We start from the raw sequence: 12,048 nt of genomic DNA on the forward strand, positions 1-12,048 counted from the left end.
TGCAAGGAAAATGTTTTGTTTTTTTTTAAGTTGACTACCAAAAAGCTTATATTTACAAGCAGGGGACTTATATAAATACTGTATTAATTTTAGTGCAAAAAAAAGTAAAACAACAGCAACTATAGGTCTAACTGACAAATTATCATATTATAACTACTATGAAGAGATAGTTTCTTGCTCTATTACTTGAATGCTAATTAGGTTGTACTTTATGCTTAGGAACATGTCTTAAAGTGATCCTTAAGTCTAACAAAAAAAATGATATTCACTCACCTGGGGCTTCCCTCAGCCCCCTGCAGCCGATCAGTGCCCTCGCAGCCCCGCTCAGATGCTCCTGCACCCGCCGGCGAACACTTCCGGTTTGGCCGTCACCGGCCGACAGGCATGGGAACGCAAGTGATTCTCCGCGTTCCCAGCCATAATATCGCCCCCTATGCTGCTATTGCGGTACCCACATGAATGTTGCTACCCACAGAGATCAGGACATGATGTTGCTGTGGAAACGGTCACGCTGTTGCTATGGAGAGGGGAGGGAAGATGACAGTGCAGCACATGATGGAGCAGCTCACAATGGGAGTGGTAAAGAGCGAAACAATGCACTCAGCCAACATGATCTTGGCACACTGAATGTCTTGGTGACACATTGGGTCAGCTGTATGCATGCTAGAGTCTCAGCACAGGCTCCCAACTGCCCTTAAAGGGAACCCGAGGTGAGAATAATATTGATGCTGCCATATTTATCTCCTTTTAAGCAATACCAGTTGCCTGGCTGCCATGCTGGTCTTCTGCCTCTAATTCTTTCAACCATAGACCCTGAACAAGCATGCAGCAGGTCAGAGGTTTCTGACAATATTGTCAGAACTGACAAGATTAGCTGCATTCTTGTTTCTGGTGTAATTTAGTCACTACTGCAGCCAAATAGATCAGCAGGGCTGTCAGGCAACTAGTATTGTTTAAAAGGAAATAAATATGGCAGCCTCCATATCACTCTCACCTCGGGTAAGTGCATTGTTCTGCTCCTCCCATCACCTCCAATTAGTCTCTGTGTTGTTTCATCTATCCTCCCCCGTCAAATCAACAAATGAAATGCTATCCATGAGGCTGTACAGCACTTGGGCCCAAATTGTTGCATGAGCTATGCTATGGGTGACCGTGAGGGCTCGTTCACATCTAGGGCGTTTTCAGCATTTTTTCATGCACAGGTGATTTTCAAAATCGCCCTAAAAAAGCTTGTGCAATGACTCCCTATAAGAGAGTTCACATCTGAGCCGTTAGTTTCCAAACCGCTCAGATGTGACATTTTGCACTAGAGGACAGCAGATGGGGGTCCGATGCATTTGTCAGTAATCACGATATCAATAATGTGATTAAACACTCAAGTGTTTTTACCGCCGCACTTGCAATCAAGCACTTTTGACTAAGATCTTTCCAGCATGTCTGATTGACCTATCTGACCGATTTATCCTCGAAATTATCCATTGGGTATGCTTGTTGTGGAACCAATTTTCATATGATAGGGTGGTTGATGAGGTCTCAAAATCTTTAGATGTATGGGCACCTTTATTAAAATGTAGTGAGGGTTGATGAATAGTCAGTAAATTTGCACTTGCCATGATTTCATCTGCTATGCAAGTCTGCGGGGATTCTGGCAGTTCAGCAAGTCAGTGTGAGAGTTTTATTGCATCCCCGGCACCCCTGTAGAGTTAGAGTTTGACAATCTCTCCGAGCAAGCTCTGCAAGATGGAGGTTCCTGCAGACATGCGGGAATCTGTTAATGCGGTCCGCTCTAGGAGGCGGACACGTGTGATAACTCGTTCCTCCTATGCAATACGTCGCAGACGCTGATTGCATTAGCTCATTATTATGCATGAGTGATCTGCAGGGTGTGGTTTCTGATCATTGCTGGGAGGTGTGGTCTGTTGTTGTATATAAGCCTGCTCAGATGATTGTACCTTTGCCTGTGATAGCGTTAGCTGTAGCTAGCTGCTGTGTGCTCTTACCTGTTCATCTTGTGATTACCTGACCTTGCTTGTTACCGACCTCTGTTGTCTACTGCCTGAACTGACCTCTGCATTTTATTGGACCTTCCCTTGATTGCTGCCTGGACTGGCCGTTGGATTGCCATGTGACCTGAGTTTGCCTTGTCCCTTTGTACCTCGATATATCGGATTGCCTGTGTATGACCTGGACTGTCTCTGGACTGCTTCTGTCTGTTCTGTTTGGCTCTTGTAGGTTATTTGTCTGCTGTACGATCAGCTTCTATCTTGCACCTAAAAGGCCTGGGTGTAACCAAAGTCGGGCAGGTGTTGTTTCCTCACCTCCCGTTCAAGCAGGGCCGTGCCACAGAAGCTGAAGAAGGTGGTGATAGATTGGGACATAGGAGCTGATCAGTGGGTAAATAGCCTGTCAAGCCTTTCAGCACTTACATGACAGCAGTATCATACAGGTGACCTTAAGAAATCCAGGCTGTACTAGATATAGAAAAATATTGCTTACATACACTTATTTACCAAGAATAAGAAAACTTCCTGTTAAGATTGTAAACATCCATTGATCATTAGCCTATTGTAACAGAGAGTACCATTTGGTGTTGGTAGTGGAAACTGTTATTTCGGAAACGGCAGTAGATAAAATAATACACATTATCAAATATAATAATGCTTAAAATACTGGAGATATCTGGTTGCAGATGATGCTCATATTTTAAAAACATATTTTTTGGTCAATGTCTTAGTACAAAACATGATTATATAGCATAGAGATCTTACCAGCTTTTCAAACTTCTATTAAAATATTGCATTTTCTGTGACGGGCATCATTTCAGTGAGTGTGATAGCTTTTCAAATTACAATGTAAATAATTCAGCTTTTATTTTGTTTGTGTATAATTCTTTATTATGTCATTACTTTTTTCAAAGTATTCCATATGAGAAAAAAAGTTACAAAATAAAGTACAAAGAAAAAGGTTTTGTAGATGCAGATTCTTTAGAAAATAATATATCAAATAACATATATTATTTTTATATGATATAGCTTGTATAGAAAAATATCTGAGTACATATTATTAAGTGGTAACGTGAAAGGTATCTGAGCAAAATACAGACTTGTATAAAATTAAACCACACAAAAATACTTTGGCAAAATGACAGAAATGGTATTGTGATAGTGTTAGATTGGATCAATTATCCAATGCAAGTTTTACACCAATCAAGCTTTATCAAAGATTTCAACACTTCTTAAGTAACAGCATTTGTGACAGCAAAAGATTTTATGATTGAAATAAATATTTTTTATTAATTAAACTCTAATAAATGTTTGCTTGAAATCATCAAATCTCAGGAGGCAAAGAGCTATTGAATGCCTCTGGATGTAAGCATATACTGTGAGAGGTACTTGATAAACTGTAAGCGAAATAAGCCACCGCTGACCCCAGCATTAGTCCAGTCATGTAAGAAACTGTCATTGTGTTTCCTGCAGAACATAAGAGAAAAGAATAAGTCACATCAATTGTGCATTTCTGCAGTACACTTAAAGGAAACCAGAGATGCTATAACATAAACGTTTTATACATACCTGGGGCTTCCTCCAGCCCCATGCGCACAGATCGTTCCCATGCCGTCGTCCTCCGCCTTCTCCTCAGAAGGCTGAGGACGTCATTGTGGGAGAGATCTGTGCACATAAGGCTGGAGGAAGCCCCAGGTATGTATTAAACATTTATGTTATATCGTCTCTAGTACACTTTAAATACTAAGCAAAGCTACAAGGCTCGATACACAAATTAAATTCAGTATACAGTTTGTGAAATGTTTCACTTGCTAAATCTTTAGTCTGTGTGCAGATTTCCTGTTTTTCCTACCTCTCTTGCCTTCTTCCCCCTCCCCACCTCTAGCTCAGTGTACCTCAGGATATTTGAGATAAGTTATGACCAAGATCTGGTGTTCCAGGTTTCTGTTTTCCTTTGAATTAGACCGTTAGTGTCCTTTAAGTGGAGGTAAGTCTACCGCTACCTTTTTTTAAAACTTGTTTTAGTATTGTAGGGGTCATCGGGGCTGGGTATTAGATGGGAGGTACATTTCCCTGGTATTTGGACTGTGGTCCCTTTAAAACCTTGTGTGGTCCTAGGAAAGGAGTCCGGATTTGGGTGGCAGCAAGCAGTTGCTGCTTGTGTTTTTTTCTTTTCAGGGCCGGACTCCTGGGATGGGAGGGAAGGAAGGGCGGGCCTTCCCATCCCACCTAGGTACACACCTGGTTGTCAGTGGGGCTGAGAGCCTCACTAATGTGGTGTTGATCAGATGCTAATTTATGCATAAAAAGTAGCCTCACAGGCAGTCTAGAGAGAGGTGTTGGAGCAGTAGCATGTCTGCTAAAGAATCTCCTGACAAGGAATATTGGAGATCATTTGATGGAAGTCAAACCATACGCTGGCCGGTTGTTAGTATGGAATTGGCTTAATGGAAAAATGAACTTTGTTTAAACATGCTGGACTTTATACTACAAAGCTGAAGTAAGCTGACTGTTTATTTTCCACTTTTTACTGCTGAACTGAAGCTGTTTATCTTCTGCTGCACAATAAACGGACTTTATTTTATACATCTGTGTACTGCGTGCTGGCTGCGACCCCTCTAAACGTCACAACTGGTGCTCGGATGCGGGCAGCGCAGCACTGCAGGAAAAAGTTCCGTTTAAAAAGTGATATTTAAAGGGCCATTCTCCTTGTTGGCATGATGGAGGAATTGGTGAAACAAATCGCCTTAGCAACTGTGCAGCTGCAGCAGAGCATGGTGTCTCAGCAGGCGAGTATGGTGACTCAACAGCAAGCCACGGAAGCCCTGCGAGAGGCCTCAGAAGCACAAGCCAAAATACTGCTTGAGGCGGGGCAGAAGCTGGCCCAGGGGAGAGAGACAGCAGGAGTTGCCCCTAGCAACCAGGCGATGGTGAGAGCCAGTCACTTTCTGCAGAAACTGACACCCACAGATGATGTGGAAGCCTTACTAAAAACGTTTGAAAGGACAGCAGAGCGGGAAGGATGGCCGAAAGACAAATGGGCTGGTATCCTTGCACCGTTCCTGACGGGAGAACCCCAGAAGGCCTACTACGATCTCAACCCTGCAGACGCCCTCAACTATCATCGGCTAAAGGCAGAGATCCTGGCCCGACTAGGTGTAACCACAGCGGTCCGGGCACAGAGGGTGTACAGCTGGCAATACCTGATGGATCGCCCAGCCAGATCGCAGATGCATGACCTCATCCAACTGGTGACAAAGTGGCTGCAACCAGAGGTACTCACCGGGCCCGAGATGGTGGAGCGATTCGTGCTGGCTCATTTTCTGCGTGCCCTGCCTGTGGGACTACAGCGGTGGGTCAGTCATGCAGACCCCAAAACAGCAGAGCAGCTGGTGGAGATGGTGGAGAGATATACCGCAGTGGAAGATCTACTCTCTCCAAAGTGCCAGGCGGGCCCCACCTTATCCCGTGTTGCAAGGTTCCCTTACTCTGGAAAGGGTGCTTCACGGAACCCCGCAACCAGCATCACCAGCAATAGGGAAGTATTCCCAACAGCCGCTCAGGGGTTGCCACCTGCTATTGCTACACCTCGGAAGGGAGGTGCTATACAGTGTTGGAGATGTTCTGCCTGGGGCCATACCAGAGCCCAGTGTCCACTGCAGGAGGAACCCATGCAGTGTGACGTGCTACGGAGGGTTTTCTTTTTTGCCCAGGAGGTATGCCTGGCAGAGTGCCAGGAGAGCTTTGTGTGCACCGTTAGTGTGAACCAGGTACCTGCTAAAGCCTTGCTGGACTCAGGCAGTATGGTAACCATGGTGCATGCTGATCTGATAGGAACAATTGACACTGTGCTAAAGCCGCTTAAGGTGGTGTGTATTCATGGAGACACAAAGACTTATCCTGTGGTGCCAGTGTCGATTACAACTGACTGTGGGACAATTACTCACGCCGTTGGAGTGGTAAGAAACCTAATGTGTCAAGTAATATTGGGTCGAGACTTTCCACTGTTTTGGGAACTATGGGAGAATGTAAAAGGGAAGTTATTTAAGGTTACTGATAATAGCTTAGCCCCTACTCCCTCTAGCAGAGAACTTGATGCACCAAGTCTGGACAAAGATGTCGCAGAAAATGTATTGCAAAATGATAATGTATTATTGCAAAATGATTATGTATTATCACAAAATGATGATGTATTGTTGCAAATGGATGAAAATGTGACTGACCATCCTTGTCGGGATCCTGAGCAGGTTACTGAGAGGGGGGATGATTTCCCATTACAGGTTATGTTGGGCAAGGATGATGAGGAATCTCCCCCCCCCCTCCCCCAATCTATGCTCCCTGACCTGGATGTGTCAAAAGGGACTTTCATCACTGCGCAGATGCGGGATCCAACGTTATCCCATGCTAGAGAACAGTTATCTATTGTAATGGAGTTTCCCATGAACCTGGGGCAGAGGAGAGATTCCCTCATTTTGAAGTTAATGGAGATCTTTTATATCGGATTGCAAAGGTCAGAGAGGAGGTGGTTGAGCAGCTGCTAGTGCCTCAAGAATTTCGGAGGATGGTACTAGACTTGGCTCACAATGAAGCATTGGGAGGTCACCTGGGTGCCGAGAAAACGGAGGCGCGCATAACTGACAGGTTTTACTGGCCTGGGTTAAAGGCCGAAGTAAAGAATTATTGCGCTTCTTGCCCCACCTGTCAGTTAACCGCGGCAGTGTCCCATTTTCGAAACCCTTTGGTGCCCTTACCAATAATCGAGGTGCCATTTGAGCGCATTGCCATGGATATAGTGGGACCATTGGTAAAGTCTGCCAGGGGGCACCAATATATCCTTGTCATACTCGACTATGCTACTGGCTACCCGGAAGCTTTTCCTTTAAGAAAACCTACGTCCAAAGCTATCGCCCGAGAATTATTTAATATGTTCACTCGGACGGATTTTCCCAAGGAAATCCTTACGGACCAAAGAACCCCGTTTATGTCTAAAGTTATGGCTGATGTGTGTAAACTGTTCCAGATTAAGCAGATGAGAACCTCTGTTTATCACCCTCAGACAGATGGGCTGGTTGAACGGTTTAATAAGACCTTAAAAATGATGTTAAAAAGAGTTGTTCAAAGGGACGGAAAGGATTGGGATTGTTTATTGCCTGCAGTGATGTTTGTTGTTCGGGAGGTACCTCAATCCTCCACAGGTTTTTCACCATTTGAACTGGTATATGGGCGCAGACCTCGAGGGTTGCTCGACTTGGTAAAAGAAACCTGGGAAAGTGAGTCCAGTCCCCACAAAAGTGTGGTGGAACATGTTTCCCAGTTGCTAGAACGCATTGCCAAGGTGATGCCCCTTGTCAAGGAGCACTTACTGGCAGCCCAAGAAGCGCAGAGTCGAGTATATAACCGCTCCGCCAAAATCAGGCAGTTTCAGGTGGGGGATAGAGTGGCAGTATTGATCCCAACTGTGGAGAGTAAATTTTATACTGTTTGGGGGCTCTGTATTATCAATTGTTCCTTCAAAACCGAGAGACTTGGAGCAGTTGGCAAAGGAAGAGTGGTCATAAATTCCAGTAGAGAGATATAAAAGACTCAATGAGCCTAATCCAATTCACACACAAAAATAAGACATCCTAGATTTGAATCAATGAAATATTCTTATTAAATACTTTGTTCTTTACATAGTTGAATGTGCTGACAACAAAATCACACAAAAATGATTAATGGAAATCAAATTTATCAACCCATGGAGGTCTGGATTTGGAGTCGCACTTAAAATTAAAGTTGAAAAAAAACACTACAGGCTGATCCAACTTTGATGTAATGTCTTTAAATCTGAAGCGCGTATAAAACTCGCTTCTTCTCTTATATTCAGCAGGGGCATGTGTACCCCTGCTAAACCGCCGCTATCGCGACGCACAACGGGGGTCCCTTACCCCCCAAATCCCCTCCGTCCTCGCCGGGGATCTCTTCCGCATTGAGGCAGGGCTAACCGCTATAGCCCTGCCTCACGCGCGTCTGTCAGCGCGTATCTCCGCCTCTCCCCCGCCCCTCTGTCTTCCTTCACTGAGAGGGGCGGGGGAAAGGCGGCGATGCGCCGCTGATAGACGCGCTGTGAGGCAGGGCTGCAGCCATTAGCCCTGCCTCTAGGAGCAGCAAAATCTACGACCAATTTGGTCATTGATTTTGCAGGGGGGGAATTGGTGGGTAAGGGACCCCCGTTGTGCGGCGGTTTAGCAGGGGCACACATGCCCCTGCTGAATATAAGAGAAGAAGAGAGTTTTTTACTCGCTTCAGTGTCTCTTTAAAGCGAACCTGAACTCAGAATTTCCTCTCTGCTCTAAAAGATAAGCAACAGCATAATAGCATTTAAAGAAAAACATTTCTTTGTTACAGCTGATACAAATCCTACATTAATCTGCAGTGTTTCTACTTCCTGCTTTCATGGAAGATGACATATTGTAAACATCATGTGCTTTCAAATTAGCATAACTGGCATGGCAGTCAGCTGACACAAGGGAGAGATCAAATTAAAACTTGTGATTAGACACAGATGAGGGGGATTAGACAGGCTGAATTCTCTAAATACATATAGGGTACATGTGTCTATGTTTTCCTTCTGTCCTGTGCAAGAGCTCAGGTCCGATTTAAAACAAGACAACATAAGACTCAGTAGGGTGTGTGGCCTCCATAGCCGGCCTTTGACCTGAGCGACCGGAGCGCTTGCTCAGAGCGCCGGCTTTCAAGGGGGCGCCTATAGCTGGTTGCCTTTACTGAGGGGACCTACACCTGATTTCCTATTATGGAGGCACCAACACCTGGATACCTATACTGGAGGCACCTACACCTGGCTACCTATACTGGAGGCACCTACGCCTGCCTACCTATGGGGGGAGGGATGGAGACCTTTAACTGACTTCCTATACTGGGGGCACCTATGCTTGGCAACCTATATTGAGGGCACCTACACATGTTATCCTATACTGGGGCACCTATACCTGGCTACCTACCTATACTGAGTCTGGGGGCGCTTTTTTTTGGGGGGGGGATGCTTTTTGGGGGTGCACTGCAGCTATAACACGTGGTGCAAATTGTCAGTGCTGTGCTATCATTCTAAATGGGGGGGGGGGTAACTGTCCCACTGATTGTTTTTATTAATATTCCTGAAAGGTTCTAGCCTTCATTTTTAAGTGTATTCAGGATAATGCACTCTTTCCATCCATTCGTGGTTATTAATAGTATTTTTTCTATTATACATATGTGACGGGTCACGGAGATCTGAGCATTTGTGTCACAACGTCAAAAAGGTTGGGAACCACTGTCCAAGGTGATATCTCAGGAGAAAAGGTGAATTGCATATGGGCCTGTGTGTGTGTGTGTGTGTGTGTATGTGTGTGTATATATGTGCGTGCAAGCGGGAAGAGGATGAAGGGGAGGGGGGGGGGGGCACAAAAATCAGATTTCACTCAGGGCGCTGTGAAACCTAAGGCTGGCCCTATTGGCCTCCACGTGCCTGTATGACCTCCCTACAATTCCTTGGCATGCTCCTGATGAGGTTGCGGAGGGTCTGAGGGCTAACCTCCCAGACCTGGACTAAAGCATTCATTAACTCCTGGACTGGCCAACGTGGTGTTGGTGGATGGAGCGCGCAATGGAGTGAGACATGATGTCCCAGATGTGCTCAATTGGATTCAGGTATAGGGAACAGGCAGGTCAGTCCATAGCATCAATGCCTTTGTCTTGCAGGAACTGCTGACACACTCCAGCCACATGAGGTCTAGCATTACCTTGCATTGGGAGGAACCCAGGGCCTACCACATCAGTATATGGTTTTACAGAGGGTTTGAGGATCTCATCTCTGTACCTGATGGCCGTCAGACTACCTCTGGTAAGCGCATGGAGGGCTTTGCGACCCCTAAAGATATGCTGCCCCACACCATTACTGACCAATTGCCAAACCGGTCATACTGGAGGTTGTTGCAGTCAGCAGAACATTCTCCATGGTGTCTCCAGACTCTGTCACATCTGTCACGTGCTCAGTGTGAACCTGCTTTCATCTGTGAAGAGCACAGAGCACTATAGTACTGTCACTATGCCTAACACCAGCCTCATTTCGGCTACACGTAACACCAACCTCACTGTCACTATGCCTATCACTAACCTAAACTGGATGCTATCCCTAACACCAGCCTCGCTGCTTTTACATGTAAAGGTGGCTATTACCAATACAATTCTCTGGACGATCGATCATCTGATTTGATCGTAATAGCTGCAATGCAATTGAATCAGATTAATGGAATCAGTCAATTTTTCCGATCAATTACATTAATCTGATTGAATTCCATAGCAGCTTTCTTTCCATTAGTGGGCCTGAACAATTGTTTCTGATTGATATTACGTTCAAATCGGACGGCCCATTGTCCAAAGAATTGTATAGTTAATGGCCAACTTATCACTAACTGCCGCTACGTGAAAAGTAACCTCACTGCTGCTACACTAAACAGTAACCTCACTGCCACTATGTCTAACACTAACTTCACTGCTGCTACACCTAAAACTAGCCTCACTGCTACTACAACTTTACTGCCATTGTGCTATCACTGACCTCACTGCTACTATGCCTAAGGGCCGGTTCACACGGCCGCTTGGCGGCGTCTACCGTCAAGCGTTCGGGACCCATCGGCTAAACTCTCCCATTCAAGTGAATAGGAGCGTTTAGCATTGCGCGGTTACCGTCGATTACCGTCGATTGCATAAACGCGGCGTTCTGATCCCGATTTAACGCATCGTTTCGGCCGTCCCTAGAAGCCGCATGCAACGTCCAGGGACGGCTAGCCGGCGCGGCTTCATGTCCCCCTGCGGGGACGAGAAATGCAGATCGCGACGATCTCTGTACCGCCGCCACCGAACGGGACGTCACAGGACGACGCGACTTCCTGGCCGCCCCAACGCCGCCTGCCGTCCGTGTGAACCGGCCCTAACACTAACCTCACTGCAGTTAAGCCTTCCACTAACCTCATTGCTCCTACGCTAACTATCCTAAACTAACTGCCACTATGCCTTACAGTAACCTCACTGCCCCTACACTACCACTAACCCCACTGTCTAAGTTACACCACTGCTAAGTTAATGTACATTTGGCCCCACTCCCTCCCTTGCTGCATGGCCACTCCCATCTTTTGCAAGTTTGCTTGTGCCTAGTGCCCAGGGGCGCCCCAAATCTCAGAAGATCCTAGCAATGCCCCTGGGAAGACCATGTATGTATGAATTATTTTTTTTAATTGTGTCTCTGGTACACTTTAAGCCACCAGCAAGCAAGAAAATACTGTTTTAATAATTCCGTCAGTGCTTTTTTAACCTACTTTTTAGTACTTTTTTTCAACTGCAGAGTGCAAAAATTACTTTAAACAAAAGATGGGAAATTATCTTAACTCAGTATAAAAAGGTGAAATGGATCGGGCCAATTGATTGTTGAAGTTGAGGGTGCTAATCATTGAGCCCATGCAATATTTGTTGATGTTTGTGAAATGCTTCAGATTTGATGCTTTTTGTGTTCCTACTGTGCCAACAAAAATAAATGAACACTACAAAAGTATTTGTAATTACAACAATTTTCTAGAAGGGGTGGATTTTCCTGACATAAATGAAAGGGTGCCAACATTTTTGATCAAGGCTGTAAATAAACTTTCTAAATGTTTTAGTGTTAATCAGTAACATTAATGTAAGTTAATTACCATCTTTATAACACATGCAAGCTTGAAGATTTCAGAGTTTGGAAATGCATATTGCAGTTTTTCTATTAGGATTTTTGCATGTAGTCTTTGCACAGTTACTTTGAGATGTATAGTTTCACTACAATGTTGATATTCAAGTTATAATTGCTGGGAGGATTACTTTTATTGGTAAAGATTTTTTTATTTCTTAAAAAAAAAAAAAAAAAACTTTTTAAAACTCATGACAGTGTAAGGCTAGGTTCACAGTGGTGTGTTACATTGAGGAATATTGGCCACTTTGTAATGCGATTTGCCGCGCTGCAATGCACCATTTAGGTGAC

General features: G+C 45.0%; 1 protein-coding gene across 2 annotated transcripts in view; it reads right to left on the bottom strand.

Moving 5' to 3' along the window:
• Window positions 1-3,265: 3,265 nt before the first annotated feature.
• The window catches only part of LOC137525722 (equilibrative nucleoside transporter 4-like), a 112,133-nt gene continuing 103,350 nt past the window's right edge, over window positions 3,266-12,048 (bottom strand). For both annotated transcript variants that reach the window (XM_068246899.1, XM_068246898.1), the window contains exon 11: window positions 3,266-3,470. In XM_068246899.1, coding sequence (XP_068103000.1) covers window positions 3,328-3,470 — 143 coding nt within the window. In that variant the 3' untranslated portion in view covers window positions 3,266-3,327. The remainder of the gene's footprint in view (window positions 3,471-12,048) is intronic.

The sequence above is a fragment of the Hyperolius riggenbachi genome, chromosome 7 (assembly GCF_040937935.1).
Source record: "Hyperolius riggenbachi isolate aHypRig1 chromosome 7, aHypRig1.pri, whole genome shotgun sequence".
NCBI lineage: Eukaryota > Metazoa > Chordata > Amphibia > Anura > Hyperoliidae > Hyperolius > Hyperolius riggenbachi.